Here is a 21,112-nt window from a genome sequence, read left to right as displayed (position 1 = left end):
CTATTGTTATATCTCGCTCTGGTGTCACCGTTTCACTAAATTTCTTATTGAGATGCTTTACAACTGGCCAAACTTTAATTAATTTTGGGCATTCGTGATTTTCTTTGTCAAATGCTGCATTATCAGAAAAATGCAAGTAACGTTGCAAAAGACAGAATCGACGATTAGACATTATTTTAGAGAAAAAAGGTGTATTAGTCGAATATCTTTTGTTCCAATAATGATCAATTCCAGGTTTCTTTACAATTCCTTGAAGTATATTCAGAGCGAAAAACACATGCAACTCATTCACATTTGTCTCTTCCCAAAATTTACTCTTTGAGAATTGTTTTGCAACACTCGATTGGATGCACTGTTTAGCATATTTATTTGTCTCTTCCACAATTTTACTCACGAGTGAAGAATCAATGAATGTTTCATAAAATTCTAAAACATCAGAAGTGTCGTCAAATTGTGCGTGCACAGAAGGAATACCAGTAAATTTAAATCCAGGACACAGAACAGGTGGATTTTTCACATCAACCTCGGTAAAAATCCTTGCAGAACACAAATCTTCATCAGAGCTGAGCTCACTGAATGATTCATCTGAGGAATAATCCAAATAATTAGATGAAATATCTGTATCTGTATCAGAATGTAGTTCATCATCTAACAAGAAAGTATTTTCGTCGTTTATTCCATCCATAACTTCCATAAGAAAAGACAAGGTTTTAAATTCACAAGCGTTGAATACAGTAGAACAAAAATTTCAAAGAAAAATCCCCCCTTTCCCGCTACAAAGGAAAACCCGGATGAAAAGCATTTCAGTTACATGGACAAGTCACGCCATCTGTCGAAAAATATTAATACTAAATAGTATCTTTGCAATATTGAAAAATATGGGCAAACCAGAAAAGGAAAGGAGAAAATATCTATGCCCGTACGCCGTACGGGCAAACCGGTTGAGGCCAATTTCGGGTAGCACGTACACCGTACGGGCAAACTGCTTTAAGAGGTTAAGAAGAAACGCTCTTTGACAAAAAGAAAACCACGAAAATCCGTTTTTAAATTATTGCGAAAAATCCAAGAAGAAACGTTTTATCAAAGGACGTTTCTTCTTGGATTTTTCACAATAATTTTAAAAACGGATTTTCGTAGTTTTTTTTTTTTTTTTCCTGAAAATAACTAATCCATGAATTAATTTACTTGCGCCAAAAAATATTTTCTTTTCCTTTAGAGTTTAACCACTTGCGCTAAGACTAAACTTCACAGTTCAATATAACAAGCCGTAAAGTGTCTCATTTACGCCGCTCCGCATCTGCGAGTGCAATCCAGAGCTGTAACTCGAGAAATAAACAATCTCGTTGTTAAGCGACGTTTGCACCACGTTATTTTCATTTTTGTGATAAATGCTTGTCGACGTGGTGTTCACGTCGCTCGCGGTTTGAGACAAAAGCATCCTGACGTGCGTGGCACGTCTTTTTAGCGCAAGTGGTTAAAGAAATTTTAAACGATATTCATTTTATGAACTCTTGATAACGTGACCTTCGAACTTCGACACCGGTTTCGAGCTTTGGCGACAGATATATCAGACATGCACAGCTGTTTTCCCTCCTATGATGGAACGGAGCCACAGCCACGTCTGTTGCAGAGAGGTTTTCCTTCTTTACAATACATATTCTTTGATTCTAACCTCCATGGTACCGTATACTAGGATTAAACCCATTTTGTTTTATACGAGAACAGGTACTTTCTTTAGTTCATGCACTGCACATGCGATTCTCGAGAATATTGGAAACCAAAGGTTGCGGGAAAGTTGCTTTGCCTTTCTAAAAGACAATCAAATTGGAGCTGCGAAAATTGGCTCTATGCCAGCTACCCGAATGACACTCATGTGATACATAATTCGCCAAAAAAGTTACCTCTTCCGACGTCGGCGCAAAAATCGCTTTTTTTGGCGGGATCGTTGTATGAACTTCCCTGACTTTTCCAGATTTTGACAAAAGTACTTAAATTCCCTGACTTTTCCCTGAATATTTTGGTCAATTTTCGAATTCCCTGACTTTTCCTGGTTCTTCCGGTTTTCCAGGTAGCGTGGCAACCCTGCAAACATTATTGAGCAATACGTGCGGCGTAATTCTTCCACATGTGATATTACAAAATCGGAATCACCAGCTGCTGGTATTCGGAGAATAAAGAAAGGAAAAGAAAGAGACTTACTAATCTGGGGTGTTTCCGATTCTAATTTTCAACAGACTGCGTTAAATTTCCAAAATAGAATCAATCTTCGCTTGGGTTGGGTAGACCGCAAAAACTTTTAGTCCTATTCAATCCAGATTGGACAGTGATAAAAAAAAAAAGTTCGCTGCTTCAATATTAGAGATTTTGCGGAGAAAGGGGAGAACCTCCCAACCTCGGACTGCATAATGTATTGGGAAAGGGGATGAAATTATTTTGACTATTTGATTACTTTCCTTTTATTTAAGCTATTCCGCATATTATTTCTTAGAAATCTAATCTGTATAAAAACACACCCATTTTTGGAAGTTTATCTATACTTCAGCAGTTACTGCAACTATATTATTATAAATATTCATGCATATGCTCATAATATAAGCATAACTATCATAATAATGCCCACGCGAAATATGAACTGCCCACGTGAAACGAGAATGCAAATTATTAAAATCTTGATAGAAATTCAAACATGTATAATATTTGGGTGAGAAGAAAAGAATACTGAAGGTACCGGAATTTTCTACCGTTTTCGCAATTCTTTGACCAATAAAACGACGTGCACCTGTCTGTACTCTCACGCGCACCATAGGTTACGTTAATGCAGAGAAAGGGGGGAAAAGCAATTTTGGGGAGCATGATTCACCATCTGACATTGCATACAAGAAAGAAAAGTTGTTTATTTAGTTTCGGCTTTGGTACAGGGAAAAAATGTGCGTTCATTAAAAAAAAAGAATTAAAAAAAAAAAGCACTAAAAGCAAAAAAAATAAGGGCTTTAAAGAAAAAGTAAGCACCTATAAGGGCCTTTATATTCTATGTTCAAATATAAGGACTTATAAGCACTTGTAAGGACCGCTATGAACCCTGCATTAGAAAGGAACTCCAGGCAATGCATAAGATTCAGGTTACAGAACTATTTGTAATATAATTCTGTTGTAAATTATATTTGCATTCAATTAGATATTCTAAATGCTATGGTTTTCGGCTATTTTTACTCTGTAATTTTCTTAAACTTTCACCTTAAGAAAATCCCGAACAGGAAAGAAAACTTTTATTTATCGAAGTACTTTTAAATACAATGAAAATAGAATTAATAATTAATGTAAATTATATTTATCTGTATAAACTTAGTAATGTACCATATAATGGATAGTATAAATACAAATATGAACTTATTAAACATTATTTGAACCTCTGTATAAAAATCTACAAATGGTCAGCACTAGATTAAGACAATTTGAATAAATAAAAGGTCAATAAAATTTAATATGAAAAAAGTACAGTTCACGTGAAATAAAATTTAAAAACGAAATTTACTCTGAAAATCACCAGGGATGGTGGAACAGACTTTGCTCAGTTTAAGTTTCATTCATTTGATAAATTCAGTTTACTCCTGGAAAAGATTTTCCTTAAGTAAAAGCCAAAAATTAAAGATAGGAAGAGATGGCAACTATGTCACAAGTATTCATCAAAGTACAAGCATTATTTAAGAAGTGAAATACACCAAATCATAACTAACTACCCGTTTTAAATGAACAAAATAAAAAAAGATATTAAAACTTCATTTTAAGTATCTTAAAAAATAACATCTAAAAAAATTTTGGTTTCTGAACCTCTTTGTTCCTAGCATATCATACGATACATTTGTACATAGCACTCGAGTGGTTGCACACTGATCTAGTTCCACAAGTCCTCACAGGCGGGCAGAATGATGTGTTTCTTGAATGTCCCAGTTCCTGTTTTTAAACTTTCGGAATTAAACCTTCATAGTGTCATATGATACAACATTAGTACCTAAAGCTACACACATGATTTGGTGACATTCTGTAGCTGACTTTTTGCAACAGAACTGAAGTAAATGATCGTTTTAATCTGGTAGCATGATAGTTCCATTTCAGACACCTTGAACTTAATGATGACAATACGATTTTTTACAAATTTCACAACACAATGTTCTAAAGCAGGTCTATTTCTTTCATATGCCAAAAATCATTCGACAAAACATGACTAAACATTCCAACGTGAACTGGTTGCATGTATGATATTTACGGTTGCGGGAAGCTTTTTGTGAATACCCAATATTCTAAGAATCTGAACGTTTTGATAGAAAGCAGATTTTATAGGAATTACTTTTGTATTTTAGGTTTAATTTCAAAATGTGCTCCAGCTTACAGTGGTGTTTAGCACTTCAAAATCACAGGCGCATTGGAGAACATCATTTTGTTAACAATGGGTGCAAAGAGGTTAATACAGCCTATAAAGATTGGGAAAGCAAAGAAAGACGTCTCGGAATTTTTAACTTTAACGATTTAAACTTTTGTTTCAGACATATTCACATGGTACTTGTAATTCATATTCTTGGCACATCATTATCAAAATTAGTCACTAAAAAATGCACAGATTTTTTTAATCATTAAGAATAAAACAAAATTATCAGAATTTATTTGAAATCCAGAATCTATAATTTAACCATTTAAAAATTTTTTTCCATATCATCAGAGTGAATAAAAAGTGCATTTAATAAATTTAAATGGTTACAGCCATAATCTGATATTTAGATTTATTTTTATTTCTTTTTTCTTAATCATTAATTTGGCTTTTCCAAAACACATATAATTATTAAAAAGGCCAAAATCAGAATTGATGTGTTTATTAGAGTGTCACTACATAAAATCTTTTAAGAGCATTTAAAATTTGCAGCCAGAGATTATTAGGCAATTAAGTTTGATAATTTTGAAACATAACCACTTTTAAGTACCAACTTACAATTATACATACTTAGAAAATTTAGAACTTTTTAATTATCTGCACACCCACAAAAAGTTGTAAACTTATTCACATCTTTGTGCTGGCTTTTTATAAGAAACATGAAATTTTATTAGAAATAAAAATCGGACATGACCAACATTTACATTTTTATAACCAGTCTTTTTGCTCAGTCTTTCACCAATGCCTCACTCTTCTGTATACTCACATATGCAGATTGGCTGTTGTCACATGTATTTGAAAATAAACCAAAAAACATGGAAATTCTACCATCAGGGTACAAATAATATGAACCCCCTGTCTTTGCATCATATGATATAATTTTTCTAGACGCACAAAACCAAAAAAAAAAAAAAAAAAGTTTTACTTTTTACTACTACAGTATAAAAGTCAAACCTGGATGTCCTATATCCACTTAAAAAAAAAAAAAAAAAAAAAAAAAAAAAAAAAAAAGAGAGAGAGAGAGAGAGAAGAAGAAGCACAGAAACCACCATTTGAATTTCAGTTTTAACCCGGATTTTTTCAATTAAACTGTGGGACTCATTGTCCTGTTAGTCTTGAAAAGTTTTACGTAGCACACTGCATCTCCCCCCCTTTTTTGCAGGCTCTAATTATTGGAACAATCTCATCAAAATTAAAGTTTGAATTTTATGTCGAAAAAAGTTCCCAATTCTGGAGCTGTAGCAGGATCTGCATAGTGAAACCATTTCAAAATTAGAGAAAAAATAACCTTATTCTGATGTTGATTTTGAAAGCTATATAAGGTTTAATTTTCCAATTAGTGGAATTTGTTAAAAAGTGTGGAGAAGTGATAATAAATAAAGATTATAAGTTTTCCATTGTGACAATACCGAAAGCAGAAATTAACTAAATATGTCATATCATTTTAGATAAAAAAAAATATTGCTAGCAATTGTGAAGAAAGTGACAAAAAGATTTTTGAGAATGGAAAGGTTTTAACTGATAATTAAGTAGAAATTTTCAACAAAATAAATTCAGGACGTGAACAATGAAACTTCGTAAAATTATGTATATCTCTAAAATTAAATAGAATTAGAGAATGTACCAAACCCCAGAAATGAAGCAGCTTAAACAACTACATCGAAAGAAATTTTTAATATAAAAATTCATTAAATATTACATTTTTTGTTGAATTTTGATCCTCTTGAGGTCATAAATGCTTCATTATTTCATAAACAACCATTTAATATTTTTAATTTTGCAGTTTCTATGTTATCTACCAAGATTTAAATTGATAATCTAAAATTCGGAACCACCGAAGTCCTGACAAGTCAGGATTTCAGACTATTATCAAAGAGTTAATGTAAAATAGCACACATTATTAAAGTATGCAGATACATACATTAATAATGTCTCAGTTATTTTACATTAACTCTTTGATAAGAGCAAGGGGGAAAAGTACAAGCACACAATAATAAATAAACAAAAATAACAGATTTTGCTTTTTACCATTTACCATGCAAAAATGTTTAGAAATTGTTAAAATATTTACCTCCACACTCAAAGATGAACCTCTAAAAGTGTAATTATTAAGAGCTTTTATTGCATCTTGGGCTTCTTCAGGTGTGCTCATGTGCTACAGCAAATAAAAATAATTAATGATACACAGACAAATTATAATATACAGACTTTTAGAAAAATAATTTTAAAAACATTACAAAGAACCAGAATATTACACACTATCGTATAATTATACAAATGAAAGTGACAATGTACATCAAGTTCACAAAATGTTATAAATAAAACTTACTACCAAACACAATCAATATTTTTGTTCATTCAAAATTACCAAAAAGAACCCAGAATATTATATACTGTCATATAACTATACAAATGAAAATATGAAAATAACAACACACATCAAGTTCACAAAATATTATAAAATTTACTACTGACCACAATGAGTGTTATTTTTTTGTTCTTCACATTTAAAAGGTAGAGTATAACATCTAATTCATGAGACAATTTAAATAAAAACTACTACTGAATAAAATATCTTTTATGTTCTTTAACTAATGCAGATATAAGCAAATTTAACATGAATTCTGTGTGATGGCTAAAAGTCTGTCTTTGGGATGCTTAGTCAGCTTTGGTTTAAAAATTCAAAAAGAAAAAGACAATTAACTGCCATTAAGGTAAGAGCCAATCATAATTAACTAGACTTTAGGGGTATGCAAAAGCTATTCAGACCTGATGTAAGGGAAACAGAGGGAATACTATCAGTTTCTCAATAATTTCAAAGGAACATGGAAGCAATGTATTGTAACAAACAGCCCATTTAAATAAATAAATGCCCGTTTACAATGGGCCTGCATGGTTAAAATCTGTTCTGAATCTAATGCAGTTTAGTTAAAAAAAAAGCTTATTGGAGAGAATTGTTCATAAAATTTAAGCAACTTCAAAATAAAACATTTATTTCAAAGAAAATTCGCAGAAACAAAATTAATTTTCCCCATATAAATTCACAAGCAGCCAATATGGTTCTTGGTCAGAAATTTCTAGAAAATGAATTAAACACTGAAAAGGAATTAAGTACAATCACAAAATGCAAATTAATTAAATTACATAAACTTTCAGGTTTACACATTACATTTACCCCCCAAAAAAACCCTAAAAACAAATTAAAAATGCTTTCAATAACTTTAAAAATTACTAAAATTTTAACATTAATTAAAGTGCCTTAAAAATTTAAAAATTCATAAATACTGAAATAATACCAGTAAATACTCACCACAAATCCATATTTATTAATCACATCACATTCTTTAACCGTTCCGTACTTCTCAAAAAGAGCCTGAAGTTCATCGTTAGTACATCCATCAGGTAAATGTCCGACAAACAATTTTGTGCGCTTTAGGAAGCAGAAAAAATGACCAGATATAGAGAAGATAATTCCTCTTATTACCTCACATTTTAATATACTAGGATAACTGTTTTAATACAAAACTATTATAAAAATAAAATAAAATAAAATAATAAAGCCTCTTTTTTTTTTTAATCTGAAATTGCCAAAACATGATTTTCATAATTTAAAACACTTGCATAACTGAAGTATATGACTACGACCAGCGATTGAAAAAATAAAGACCAGGTAGAGGGTATATATTAATATACTTTTGGTACTGCAAACTGCAATTAAAAAAAAATAGTGAACAGCTAGATAGCAATCCCAAACACGATAATTAGCGATGCAATTTAAATATTGCATCGCTAAATATTTTAGAGTTATGTGAGATACGTATGTGCATATGAGCATTACAAAAAAATTCATTTTACAGTCCTTTATTCTGTCTGTATATACAACGTTACAAGGAGGGGAAAAAAAAAGAGCCAAATGGGTTTGAGAGTGGTCAAAACAGATATTTCCTTTGAAATATAACAGCCAAAATTTTTCGGGATTACAATACTTCCTTTACTTCGTACAAAAAGGGGGGGGAGAAAGAAAAAATCTTTGAATCATTAATAACAAACCCAGATCTGATATGACACAATTCAGATTTAAATTTCAAAACAAATGGGGCACTTGGTTATTAACCCTTCAGGATTTGCAAGATAAAGCTAATCTTTCTTCCCAAATACATGCAATATCTGTCAGTCATAAATTTGTAAAGCGAGCTGTGTTCATTTGCACACATTGATGAACATCAAAACATTAATGGGTACCTACCTACATGCCACCAATATAACCCACGATTTTCTTTCCTGAAAACACCTGCATATCGGAAACTGTTCTGACTTTGTAGGGAGATAGGATTTTTTCTTTTAACCTAAAGGGTTATTAGTTTCAAAAAGCATTGTTTCACTTTTTGTTCATGTCTGCTGCCATTAGGAAAAACATAGATATTATTCTTTCATACTTAATCTGTTGGTTATTAATTAATAAATTAAACTATTTAAAAACAGTAGATGCAATCCCTAGGAATATTTTTTAACTGCCAATTTAAATAAAAATACATTTAATTCATGATATACCTAATTAAAAAACATTGGCACTTTCCTGGTATGTGCCTGCCACACATTCTGCCAGCATTTTTAACCGTATACAATTTCTAGATATTAGAATAGTTTATAGACTGCAATTTATTATTACAAAGAATTCTTAATTACTAAATAAATTTAACAAATGATTACAAAATTAAATGACTGATTTACTGTAAAGAGACCATATCCTGTAACTTTCAACTCGGATGATGATTTGTAACCTTTCCAGCAATCCAACGATATTTGCTGTTCCATCTGCTATATTATTCTCTCTCACACACACATTACAGTCTTAGCAGAGCGATTTGGAACAGCGACGATAAAGCATTCTCGTGTTTCTTGACATAAACCTTTGAAAAACCTACTGTAGAGGTAATGCATGAACCATATTATGTTTCCATTTTGTAAATAAACTTTTGTCGATTTCGATGATATTGTCAGTACAAGCAATCTTAGTTTTAGGATGAGACATCAAAGAATTGCAACAAAGCTCTCGGACGTAACTGTTCCAGTCTGCTGACATGCTGCAATTTCATCCATGCTGCCATTCACAAAAATCAATGGAGATCAGCTATTTCCATCAAATAAGTAGATCATAGACTGCTGAGAAATGGGATATGCGAGTTTTCAAACCATGTTCCTTTTCAGATGCCTTTCTCTTCTCTGTATGACCAAAGATAGCAAAATTATTTAGCATTCGGCAAATATTTCAACTTTCATGGTATGCTTATTTGAACAGCCTTTTGTTATGCATAGACCTTTATCTTGAAGGAAAGAATGTAATTGATGCTTGAAAGAAAGAATGTAATTGATCATTGCTCAGTAAATCACAAATTTTCAAATCTATTGAGATAAAATACAAAATCTGAACACAAAAACCAACAAATTTGAAAGAAATGAATTGTACGAGGGAAGTGAATCGAAAAATGAATTTGTCCCCAGATGTATATAAATAGTTAAAACAAATTTTAATTAATTAAAATTTAAATTGGCAAGCATAGCATTTTTTTCTGTTATGCACTTGCCATGTTTTTTAGTGCATAGCAGGTGGTGATTATTTGCCACATGATTTGTGTATTCAAAATCTATGAATTATTCATATAACTAGAAACTGTTTACGATTAAAAAAAAAAAAAATTGTTGGCAGGTACAAAAACATGAAATACTTTTATAGAATTACATATTTTTTCCCTTTTTTAAATATATAGAGAACACTTAAAACATTCCCATGTTGGTCTACACATATTCATCTAATATCAAATAAAATGTTTATTTCAACCCAGCCAACTCTACCAATAAACCTCTACTGATAAACCATTTAAACCTTTTTTGGACAATTGCAAAAATTAGAACCCTTTCAGATTTTTTCAACCATGTTCAGTTTTCAGGGTGAGCTAAAAGTGCAGATGGTTTTTTATTTTATTTCAGCATCCATTTCAAACTGTCAGAGATAGAGCAGTTTCTGCATTGCAACATTTCAGGGGGTTACGCTTTTTCAGCAAAAAGCACTCAGAACAATTTAATTTTTATTCATTTTGCATCAAACGTTTACTAGATTTACCAAAAAATTAAACAAAAAGAATCCATTATTTCCAGGCATATGGTATTTTTTCAAAAAATCAGAAAGGTTTTAGTTCCCATACAATGAAATTGTACATGACAGAAAATGAATGACATAAATGTAATATTAACAGCAAAATGTTAGATTAAAAACAGGGACTTGGCTAGAGAGTAATTTTTTGCCTCTTTATTTGAAAAATTCATGGCATGGAAAAGGCAAAGACAGGTACAGAGAATGTTATTAAAGTTAAGTTATTAAAGGTACAGAGAATGTACAGAGAATGGATTTTTAGCCATTAAAATACCTGCCAACTTGTGAGAATAAAAATTGCATTTAACATTTTACATATTTCAAATTTAATGATTATTTTAGTTTGAGAACAATGCCTTATTTTAACTAACAATCTTCATTATATTAGAAAACTCTTATCATATATTAATTTACTTTAAAAGCTTCATTCAACTTTACTTCAATAACAGATAAGATAAAGTCCTTTTCTTATTTAGCAACATATCAGGGCCGGCACTAAACATTTTGCCACATGGTACAATCACACTGGCTTATAAATTCTGCCACTTCAGGAGTCTTCCTTAATTCTGTAAGTTTTGTTGCCCGGTGCAGTTGTGCCAACTTTACATGCAATACATAATTTTCAGACATTAAATACTCTTTACCCCTCTATACTGACTACTTTAAGTACATAAAAGCTGGACTATCCAGAAAGTCAAACATGTAAAATATAGAGTTCACATTAGAAAAGCCAATGAATTTGAAAAATTTCTGTTCTAAAGTTATAAAAATAATTATCTTATTTGTTACCAACTGGCACATCAAGAGCTTGCTTTAAAATAATATAAAAGTTTGAGAAAAGAAATGCATTTCAGGCATAAAAGTGGAATATTTCATATGACTTTGCATGAAAGTTTTTTTTTTTTTTTTTTTTTAAATCCTATGCCAGACTAGACATGACTGCCATTAGTCTGTGACAGGCAGCACAATACAAAGCATGGAAGTAAAATGCCTGATCTGATTGTGAAATTCAGCAGAAATGTTGCCAATCTTTCTGGCAAATGTTTAAATGAATAGATTGTTTTTTATTTAGTTCAATAATAATGAGACACAAATTATGGACATACCATATTAAAATATGAAATAGCTTACCATCGCCTTTTTTAATTTGTTTTCATAGTCCTGTATCGTGACATTTTTTATGACTGTATCCTGTAACTTTGAAAATAATCCACTTCCTGCTATGTCAAATATTAATCATTTTTTCAAAATGCGAAGGAAAAATAGAAATATCTTTACAAAAATTAAACCAACTTATCGAGATTAAATTAAGTTTAAACACAACGAACTTTTTATGATTGTGTTGTGACCTTATTCTTATGCATTACTGGCACTAAATTATGCTGTTTGGCATCAATTGCGAGCTCTATAAAGGTGTTACAAATCTCTCAAAGACATCCCCTCTTCACTTGAAAAGGAAGAGGGGAATTCTAAAATCTTCCTGTCACTGAAGCTTTCTTGTTAGCTGAATGCCAAAGGGTCAGGCTTTTTCTGAACTTAAAAATTATTTAATTTAGGTACATTAAAAGAGAAATTTTGAACTTTTTGATTATAAATACAAGGTGATTTCAATTATATTTTCTAATCTAATCAAATTCTTAAAACATCATTTCAGCAGAGTGTGTGTACAAATCGGCAAGAATGCTTGCTTAACATCTAGAACCATATATATATATATAGCTTAAATTTTTTAAAATTTGCTTATTTAAGAAAACCTTAATAATAAAATTATTTATATTGTATTTAATTATAATACACATTTTCTATCATATCTTTTTTCCAACATTAAAACTCCAGTATAAGCCGTCCTGTAGCCATAGTAAAGATATCCTTCGAGTCATTGTCCTTTTCACATTTAATTTCCAGCAAAAAGCAGTTCAAGACAAATAAAGAGAATATACATGAGACATTCCAAAGTATAATCTCAACAGGAATATTTATGAATTTTAGAAAACTTAAAATAAGCAAACGATTTATTGTTTTCTATTTGTTTTCAGGCATAATAGCGACAAGCACAGTGAATGTATACCAAGATTTAAATGGCCTTTTATTAGCTACATGTGGTTATAGCTTTTATTAGCTTAGAGTTAATTATTATATAATATATTTTATGTATACAGTAATTAATAGTGTGGTATATTTAATTATTAAATAGTGTAATTATATTGTATAATATAATAACTTAAGTTCTTCCCCTCATTCTGTAATTTCATTAAAATATAGCACCCTATAAAATTACAGAACCCAAAGCATCATAAATAAAGTCTTATTTCAAATAAATATGTTATATGCATGTTGACAACAGTGCTGCACCAATACTGAAGGTGAAATGGAAGAAATCTAGACCATTCCAATTTAAAACAATGAAGGTCTGATCATTCTTCAGGCTCTGCCAAGGAGACAAATAAATGAGACAATTCATTAAACATAAAATAATAGTACGAATTACAAAAGTTAACTGAAATACTTACAGGTGCTCCCATTATTGACAATCCTCAAAATTTTCCAACCTGGAAAAAACTTAAAATTAGCTCATTAGAAAGACATAGACTACTTAACATGCTGAATGCCACACTAATTTTAAATGGTTTGTCCATATGGCTAACATGAGTTTCTCATTATTCATTAAACATTTTGATGAAATATTAATTACAACAGACAAATAATGGACTTATCAACTCGTACTGTATCATGAACTTAAAAAAAATACCACATTAGGCTAGGATCATGCAATGATTTTGTAAAGTGTGATACAAAACCATTCAAAAAAACCTATGTAGGCAAAAGAAAAAAAACATGTACTTAAAAAAGTTGTGACATACTGTGGAGAGTGCATTTGTTCACCTTCCACCTGCTTGCAGTGTTGTTAATGAATGACGCCTTTTCTTTGAAAAAATTCTCGGTAAAGTGCAGAATCGCCCACTTATTTGTTTGCCGCTTTTTACAAGGGTAAAAACAACTGGAATTTTGTCAATTTTCTTTCACTTTTTAAATGAAAATAGGTCGATGTGTACATCGATAATGTCATGGGTGTGCACAATGCCATTTTTATGCAATTCTGGAATTTTTATTTTTAAGTGAAAATAGGTCAATGTGTACATGGATACCGAGTATGTGCAATTCTTAAAAACGCGTCAAGTAGTGGGTGATTCTGCACTTTACCGAAAATTCTATTGCTGACTTTTTGTCACGGGCAATTCCCAATTGTTAAATCCATAGGCTATCAAAAAAGGATTTAAAATCAAAAAAAAGATTTTAAAATTAAAGTAGTATTTCAATGGTGTCTTAAGAAATATAGAACTATATAAACTTACGCAATCTGAAATCAGAGCGTACGCTAGATTTGGCGCGCTGTTAAATGGGCACGTTTGCTAGATTTGGCACTTTTGTGCATACATGTTCGCTGCAATTTTTTTACAGTCCTCAAAATGGAATAGTACCAAATTATTTTTGTGTGTTCTATATTGCATTAATTTCTTCACACCATTTTAGTTACAATGATAATACTGAAAATTTTAAAAACACTGAAAATGTACTCGAATTATACGTTTCTAATCTTTGCTAGTCCCCAGTGGTACTACTAACAAACTCAAGAGCCGGTCGCTGATGATCCTCATGGCATTCGTGTTTTTAATACACTACATGCAGAAATAAAGAAATGGTGATTTTATTTCAGATTTATGGTATTTTTTCTTTTCCAGAAAAATTTTATCTGTAAATTCCTTTAAAGTATAACACATGAAAATAGCAAAGTTTGAAATTAAACACAAATACTTATTTAAAAATAAACATATAAGCTACCTTTAATATTTTTTTGTACTTTTCCGTTTTGCTGGCACAGGCGATAAAGTCACCAATAATGGTACAACTGATGCCAAACAGAATATCCTCCCTGGTAACCTTTTACACCTCATTTTCAAAACAATTCGCAGCCATTTCTTATCAGATTGTTTCTTTCAATACTTGTACACAATCACATAGAATTTTTACCCAGATAGTTCTATTTAATGCCTTAAGGCCACTCGTGGTAATTAAGTCAATTAGGATGCAATCACACCGCTCATGCGAAATATAGAAAAGTCAAAGTCGAAGGTTATAAATTCATCAATTTTAATGACAATGCACTATTGAAGTAAAGCACTGCGGTTTTACATATTTTCTGAGTTAGCTTTTCGTACGAATTTAAATAATTCTTGCATTTAAACTTTTAATTCGAATTAATAGTTAACTTGAAATTAATGTAGATAATTACCAAGAAAATTAGATTTTTGTAGTGCAGTTTACATGAGATCACTAGGGGTCACGTTATATGAACCGGCGAATCAGGATGTTGAACCAAGAAAACATAGTAAATTCTTAAATTAATGTCTTTTTACAAATTTATTGTCTTATTGGCTTTATACAAAGTTTAAAATGTTATTAAAATGTTTATGCCTTCAAAATAAAAAATTTAGAACTAACATTTGTCAACATTTTTTATGTGTATACTGTTGCCAATAAAATCTACTTGGCGAGATTTAGGCTGGCAAAACGGAAGAGCACCATATTTTTATTAATTTTCTTCTTGATTCACCCGAGTTACCTCAGAATGAGAAAAATATCAAAATGATTCTACCAAGCATACTCGGTATCCTCAAACACTTAATATATGATTAGCCCATGTGCTAGTAGTAAATACTTAAGAGTTTTCACTGCAATGTCTATTTTCCTTCCTCCCATCAAAGCGACTGCTAGCAACCAGCATTACAAAAGAAGTAATCCCGATTTTCAACTTCAGAGTTCTACTGAAGAACAAAACTGCCTCTCTCTGCTTTGGATGCTGTGTATATTATTTTGATTAATTGATAGATGGCGCTAGCATCGTGTGTGAAATGTGACGTGCCTTCTGAATTTCCAGAGACTCTCCACCGGCAGCTCGAGACTCGAGAGATGGATATTTGAAGCCTCGCACACTAGTTGATTAGGAACATTTCGGTTCCTATTTAAAAGATTTTGATTATGAAAGCACAGATTTGTTAGTCAACTGAACCACCATGTTTTGATCAATGATCTGTAAATATTGTACATATTAACCCTTTGCGACACGCATATTTAAAATATATTTTAATCTTTAAAAAAATGCCTTAGAATAAGTCATATGGACTTACTTAAGTGCCTTTAAAGCTTGAAAAAAATTCTGCACTTTTATTTTTTATGGGATAAGGTGGGATACCGTTTGTCCCACCATGCAACTAGCACATGTCTTATAGCATATTGGTGTATAGCAGGGAAAAAAAATCATATGTGGAATGAATAAACAAAATAAAGCGTGCATTCTAAAATATTCATAATAAACACACTAAAATGCATTTTGTACTTATTGCATATATGCATGACTTGTAAAATTTTCCATATGCACATTTTGCATATATATATATATTTAATATTTTTAAATTTTAGGAACAAAGGAAAATATTTTCTTGAATATTATTTTAAGATTAAAGTTTGATACTCGTACATATGGTACTAAATAAAATATTAAAATTGGCACTTGATTCAAAAACATTTATATATGATTAAAATTGAAAAAAAGTCATTTTTCATGAAAATTTGAAAAACGTTTTATTCTTTTGTAAGCATAGAGGCACTTCCCATGTTTCACACATCCAAAATGTTCGTCGTTCTTCTTTCGATGTGCTGCAATATGCACATCTTCTTCTGCTCATTCTCTTTGGCATGTGACTTACATGTTTTAGTCTCTTTTCTGGTTGTACGAACAGGTTTTTAGTTTTTATTTGAACTGGGGATTTCAGTTTTCTTTTCAGCTCTTTCTTGCCTGCAAGTGCCATTAGACTTTCTATAACTGAGAGAATAAAATCTTTCATTGTTTTTAGTCATGATCGGGTTCGCGAACAAATTTAAATAGAATAAATGCATTTACTATACTTGCATCTAAAAAGTAAAAAAAAAAAAAAATCATGTGCCACCATTTCTTGCTTTTGCGGTCTATTTCATATAGTCCTTTCAGTTGATCAATCAGTCGACATATCCCATATTCTTATCGTATGAAATAATGCTGTTTGGGCACAATACTTTTTTTGTCTTTCCATCTCGTTCTTTTCTATTAATTTCTTTCATTTCAGTTGCCTTTTCCAAGCAAGACAGGATAGAAACAGATCTTTTATCCTTTCATTTTATGCAATAAATTGAATCATCGCTAACTGAAAAGTCTATATATTCTCTTGACATAAATTTGTCTTTTAAATTTTTGCGTAGATACTTCCCATTCATATTTACAGTGCCACATGCATAGATGGCAGCCACATGCATAGATGGGTCTGTGTTAAAAAGCGAAACAAATTATAACTACTTCCCTTTCTTCTTCAGCAATAACTTCAACCTCAGTTATTCTCTCCTGGATTTCAGTTTCACCTGAATCAGAACTGACATCTGAAGCAATCGCATCTGAAGAAGTCGCATCGGATGGCAATTCAGCAAAAAGATCCAAAGCTTCCTGAGTTGTTAACTTTTTTCTAGACATTTTAGCACATCAGAGCATACAACGGATGTAAAAGCGCGCGCAATCACGAAAAAAGTAGATGCAAAAAAGAAAAGAAAAAATAATCGTGAGTGCTGCCATCTATTGAGAGGAAATTCAAGTGTGTGGTGGGACAATTTTTAACCCACTTATTTCAACTGCAAAATTAATGTTATAAAATATTGAATCCAATTAAGATTTTTGAAAATAAAATACCTTTGAATATTAAAAAGAATCATACATATCATAAACTGTATACCAAAATTTTTAAAATATTGAAAAATGCGAGATACATGGATATCACTCTTGTGATAGTATTTTGAATATTTTTTGCTTATAAACTTAAGCCCTGGTATAGTAGTAACATCTACTGAGAAAAATAATAACTAAAATAGATTATTTTTAAAAGATTAGAAAATTTCTAACGGAAATTGCTAACTGAGAAAATATATATAAATTAGGTGGGACATATATTGACCCACCATGCCGCAAAGGGTTAAAAGTTACATTTTAAAGGTGATTGATGTCGATTTATAGCAGTCTTAGAATATTTCGAAACAGATGCTTTTAATGTTATTTCAGTGTCAATATCGTAAGGCTGCAGTTTAAGAGAATAGGCTTTCTACTTTAAAAAGATCAAAAATGCAGTGTCAAGGCAGGGAAACTAGTTATATTCAAAGCAGACAAAAATTTTCAGCCTGCTTCTTACTGCAACTACTTAGCAATGCAAAATGAAAACTATTTAAGGGGTTAAAGCACTTGAATGCATTACAAATATTCGTGTTATACATTACTTGTCATAGTTTGATATTACAGTACAAAGTCTGAAACCCAGACATCGAATTTCTGGAATGCTCTAATATCAGAACCTATGGCTGGTTAAAAAAATTAATAAATAAAATAAACAATTCCTTCCTTCCCTTATAGAGTGTAGGAATGCAGTATATAATACTATAATACTCAACAAAAGGATGCAGGTGTGACGTAAATGTGATTTTTCACCCATGGAATCCTGCTGTGATTAATGACAATGAACTGATTGACATATTGATGGATATGATCATATTTTCAGCCCCTGAGTGTTTATGGAGGGTTACCCTTTTTCTATCTGACCAAACAATGAGTGAAGACCAATGTTTCCATGCCTACATGTAAACTAACAAGATTACATATAGGCATGCAATTACTAGATAACATGTAGTTGATGATATAAAATTCCAAACTAACCAAAATTTTTTCTAGAAATATGTGTAAGGTGGAACTTCCTACATAATGTCTCTTTACATGTATTCTCGGTTAGAGTAGACCGAAGGATACCCCTTGTATTATCGCAAAGTTGTTTCATTTATCGTGTTTTTTAAGTCAAAATATGTTGACGTGTACAAGGATAAAGTCAAGGTAGTGCACAATGACTAGTTTGTACAATTCTGTGATTTTTTTAAGTGAAAATAGGTCAATGTGTACATGGACACCAAGTTTGTGCAATTGTTTTACTTGTTTATTTTGTCTTTGTGTAGCGGACCATATTCTCTGCTAGTACACAATAAAATTTACAAATTATACTACAACAAGTATGTCCCTTATAAAATAATTTCTCAACCAAATTAATAAAAAAGAAAATCATTCAACTTTATGCCAAAAATCATTAACTGAAGACTATGAAAACATTACGCACAAAACGAAGCAATTACAAATTTAATAATCTTACCACCATTCAGTAAAGTAGTTAATACAATGTCAACACTAAGGGCATCCGAACTTTGTCAACATTCTTAACATCCAACTTACATTCAGATTATAAATATAAAACAAAAGTGAGAAAAATATTTTTCTCCCACACTTTCACTGTAACAATATTTTTATATAAACAGTTGGATTTTTAAAAAATGAAGCCTTAACGTTTGAATTCAATATATAAAAATAATATGGCTTCTGAAATACTGCCCAATATGAATATTCAATTTAAGGTTTAACATCTACACTTTTACTCTGAAAATTTTCAGTATTCACTATTTCAATATAACAAAAAAATTTTAAGCACATCATAAAGCAATTTGATATTAAGCAAAAGCAAAGATAAAATAACAGATGTATTTAAAGCCTCTAACTACTGATCTGTTAATCTGTTGTCTAGCATATTTTTCCTTCTTGTTCAACATTCTATTCATTTAATAACAACAAAACCACGTTTCTCACCTAACTCTGGCTCCAATTTCTTGGAATAGCAAAAATTTAGATTTATCATGTAGATTAATTTCTTATTCACCCAACATTCATCGAAGGACTCTCTATTCATTAATCGCTTAATACTAAAACGAGGCCTCCACTATAATACTATAATAGTGCCGTCAACACTAGGATTTACTATTATTAAGAGAAAAAATATTAAATGTCTGTGAACCAATAACAGAGACACCAAAAACTGATTACGTTCAGATCTAAAATAATCTGATGGCGGACGCATAAACAATTAAATGGGAAAAAATTCAAAACGTTAAGCCTAACGTAATCTGCCATTTCCTAATATCATGGGGCTTAACTGAGGCGGGAAAAAAATGTTTCTTTAATATGATACTTAAACACAAAAAATATGTCATTAAACATACCGAGTTATTAAGCAGTTTTCACAGGGGAAAAAAATAGAAAGAGAAAAGATGAAAATACTGAAAAAATACCCTAAACTAGGCGCCAAAGACAGAACAATTGCCAAAGTGCAATGAACTGATTAATTTATTACTTATATACTCAAATGTATAAATAATAAATTAATAGATTATGTATCGTGCTTTTTCCAGCAAAATACTTGAAATTTCAATTTTTTAAATACTGTAACAGTAATTTCTCACTAAATTTTTACTGCACATGGTACAAAATTTAGAAGAAAAGAAAATCCAACACGATACACTATCTATTTCATCATATTTAAAGCAAACAAACAGTCATAGAAATAGGACAAAATTCCAAATTTTTTTCACAGACACAAATATGTACTTGAAATAACACGATACAATTTAAATGAAATTATTACGGTCAGGAATGTCGGTTAAATCTGCTCATGATGTAAAACAAGCTCAGAATAAAAAAAGCGTATTTACTTGTTACTTCATAAATATAAAAACATTAATTAATTAGGAAATATAATATACTTTAGATAAAGAAAATAAAACCCTGAATAATACTTATTTACTTACTTCAGCAATTACACAAAGAGAAGACCGACCGGTAAAGAATTAAAGAGAACCTGTTGCCACTCCTGGAATAAAATAAATATTTGATTCTGGGCGGTTTGAGGCGTGTCGGCCGTTACTGAAAGTTTGTTAATTTGTTTGATCTTAGAAAAACACCGCAAAAACTACTTGTCTTAAAAATGCCTTCGGGGAGAATTTTCAGAAAAAAAATAAGTAGCTCATATTCATATTACGTGCACGGTGATCTCCTAGGTTACTTGACAACAAAGTGAACAACAAAGTTGTTCTGTTGCGTTAGATTCGTTGAAAATTCGAAAATTGAGTTTATTTGCAATTACTTATCAAATCTGCATTTCATATTTAACCGTTATTCCATCCTTCAATTAACTGTTCACTCATTTAGTTAGTATAACTTTCGTAACTGTTTTATTTTATTGCTATTTTCGTAATGCGCTTTATTCGCTGCTTTACTATGAATTCTTTCTTTGACTTGACAGTTAATTCCTTTATTATTTTTCTATTATAATTTTACAATTTTTGCGTTTGATTTCTAAAATGTTATTTACATTTTCAGTTTCTGACTGCTCACAGTGTCTACTGCATGTTCCGCGTACGGTTGTTCAAATAACAATATCAAGGAAGAATGTTTCATCTGCTTTGGATTTCAAGAATAAAGTGGAAAACTTCAATCGGCCCCCAGTACTAGGTTTTGCTCCGAGCATTTCTAAGAAAAATGCTTCGCATACCAGCCGTCCATGCACAGAAGATTATTAAAGGCAGATGCTGCGCAAATG

At 31.0% G+C, this 21,112-nt stretch overlaps 1 protein-coding gene across 2 annotated transcripts in view; it reads right to left on the bottom strand.

The window, feature by feature from the left end:
* Window positions 1-20,436, bottom strand: part of LOC118196619 (uncharacterized) — a 38,007-nt gene extending 17,571 nt beyond the window's left edge. Inside the window, exons 1-4 of one of the 2 annotated variants that reach the window (XM_035368090.2) lie at window positions 20,322-20,436; window positions 13,085-13,123; window positions 7,734-7,853; window positions 6,495-6,578 (exon numbers count right to left, since the gene is read on the bottom strand). In XM_035368090.2, the coding sequence (XP_035223981.1) occupies window positions 6,495-6,578; window positions 7,734-7,853; window positions 13,085-13,096 (216 nt within the window). In that variant the 5' untranslated portion in view covers window positions 13,097-13,123; window positions 20,322-20,436. The remainder of the gene's footprint in view (window positions 1-6,494; window positions 6,579-7,733; window positions 7,854-13,084; window positions 13,124-20,321) is intronic. The other variant, XM_035368089.2, reaches the window with a different exon arrangement.
* Window positions 20,437-21,112: the final 676 nt, after the last annotated feature.

This window comes from Stegodyphus dumicola, chromosome 11, assembly GCF_044657685.1.
Source record: "Stegodyphus dumicola isolate Sdum_Otavi_A_Nest chromosome 11, ASM4465768v1".
Lineage (NCBI taxonomy): Eukaryota > Metazoa > Arthropoda > Arachnida > Araneae > Eresidae > Stegodyphus > Stegodyphus dumicola.
The sequence above is the reverse complement of the archived record's forward strand: the minus strand, read 5'-3'. Positions and strand labels throughout refer to the sequence as shown.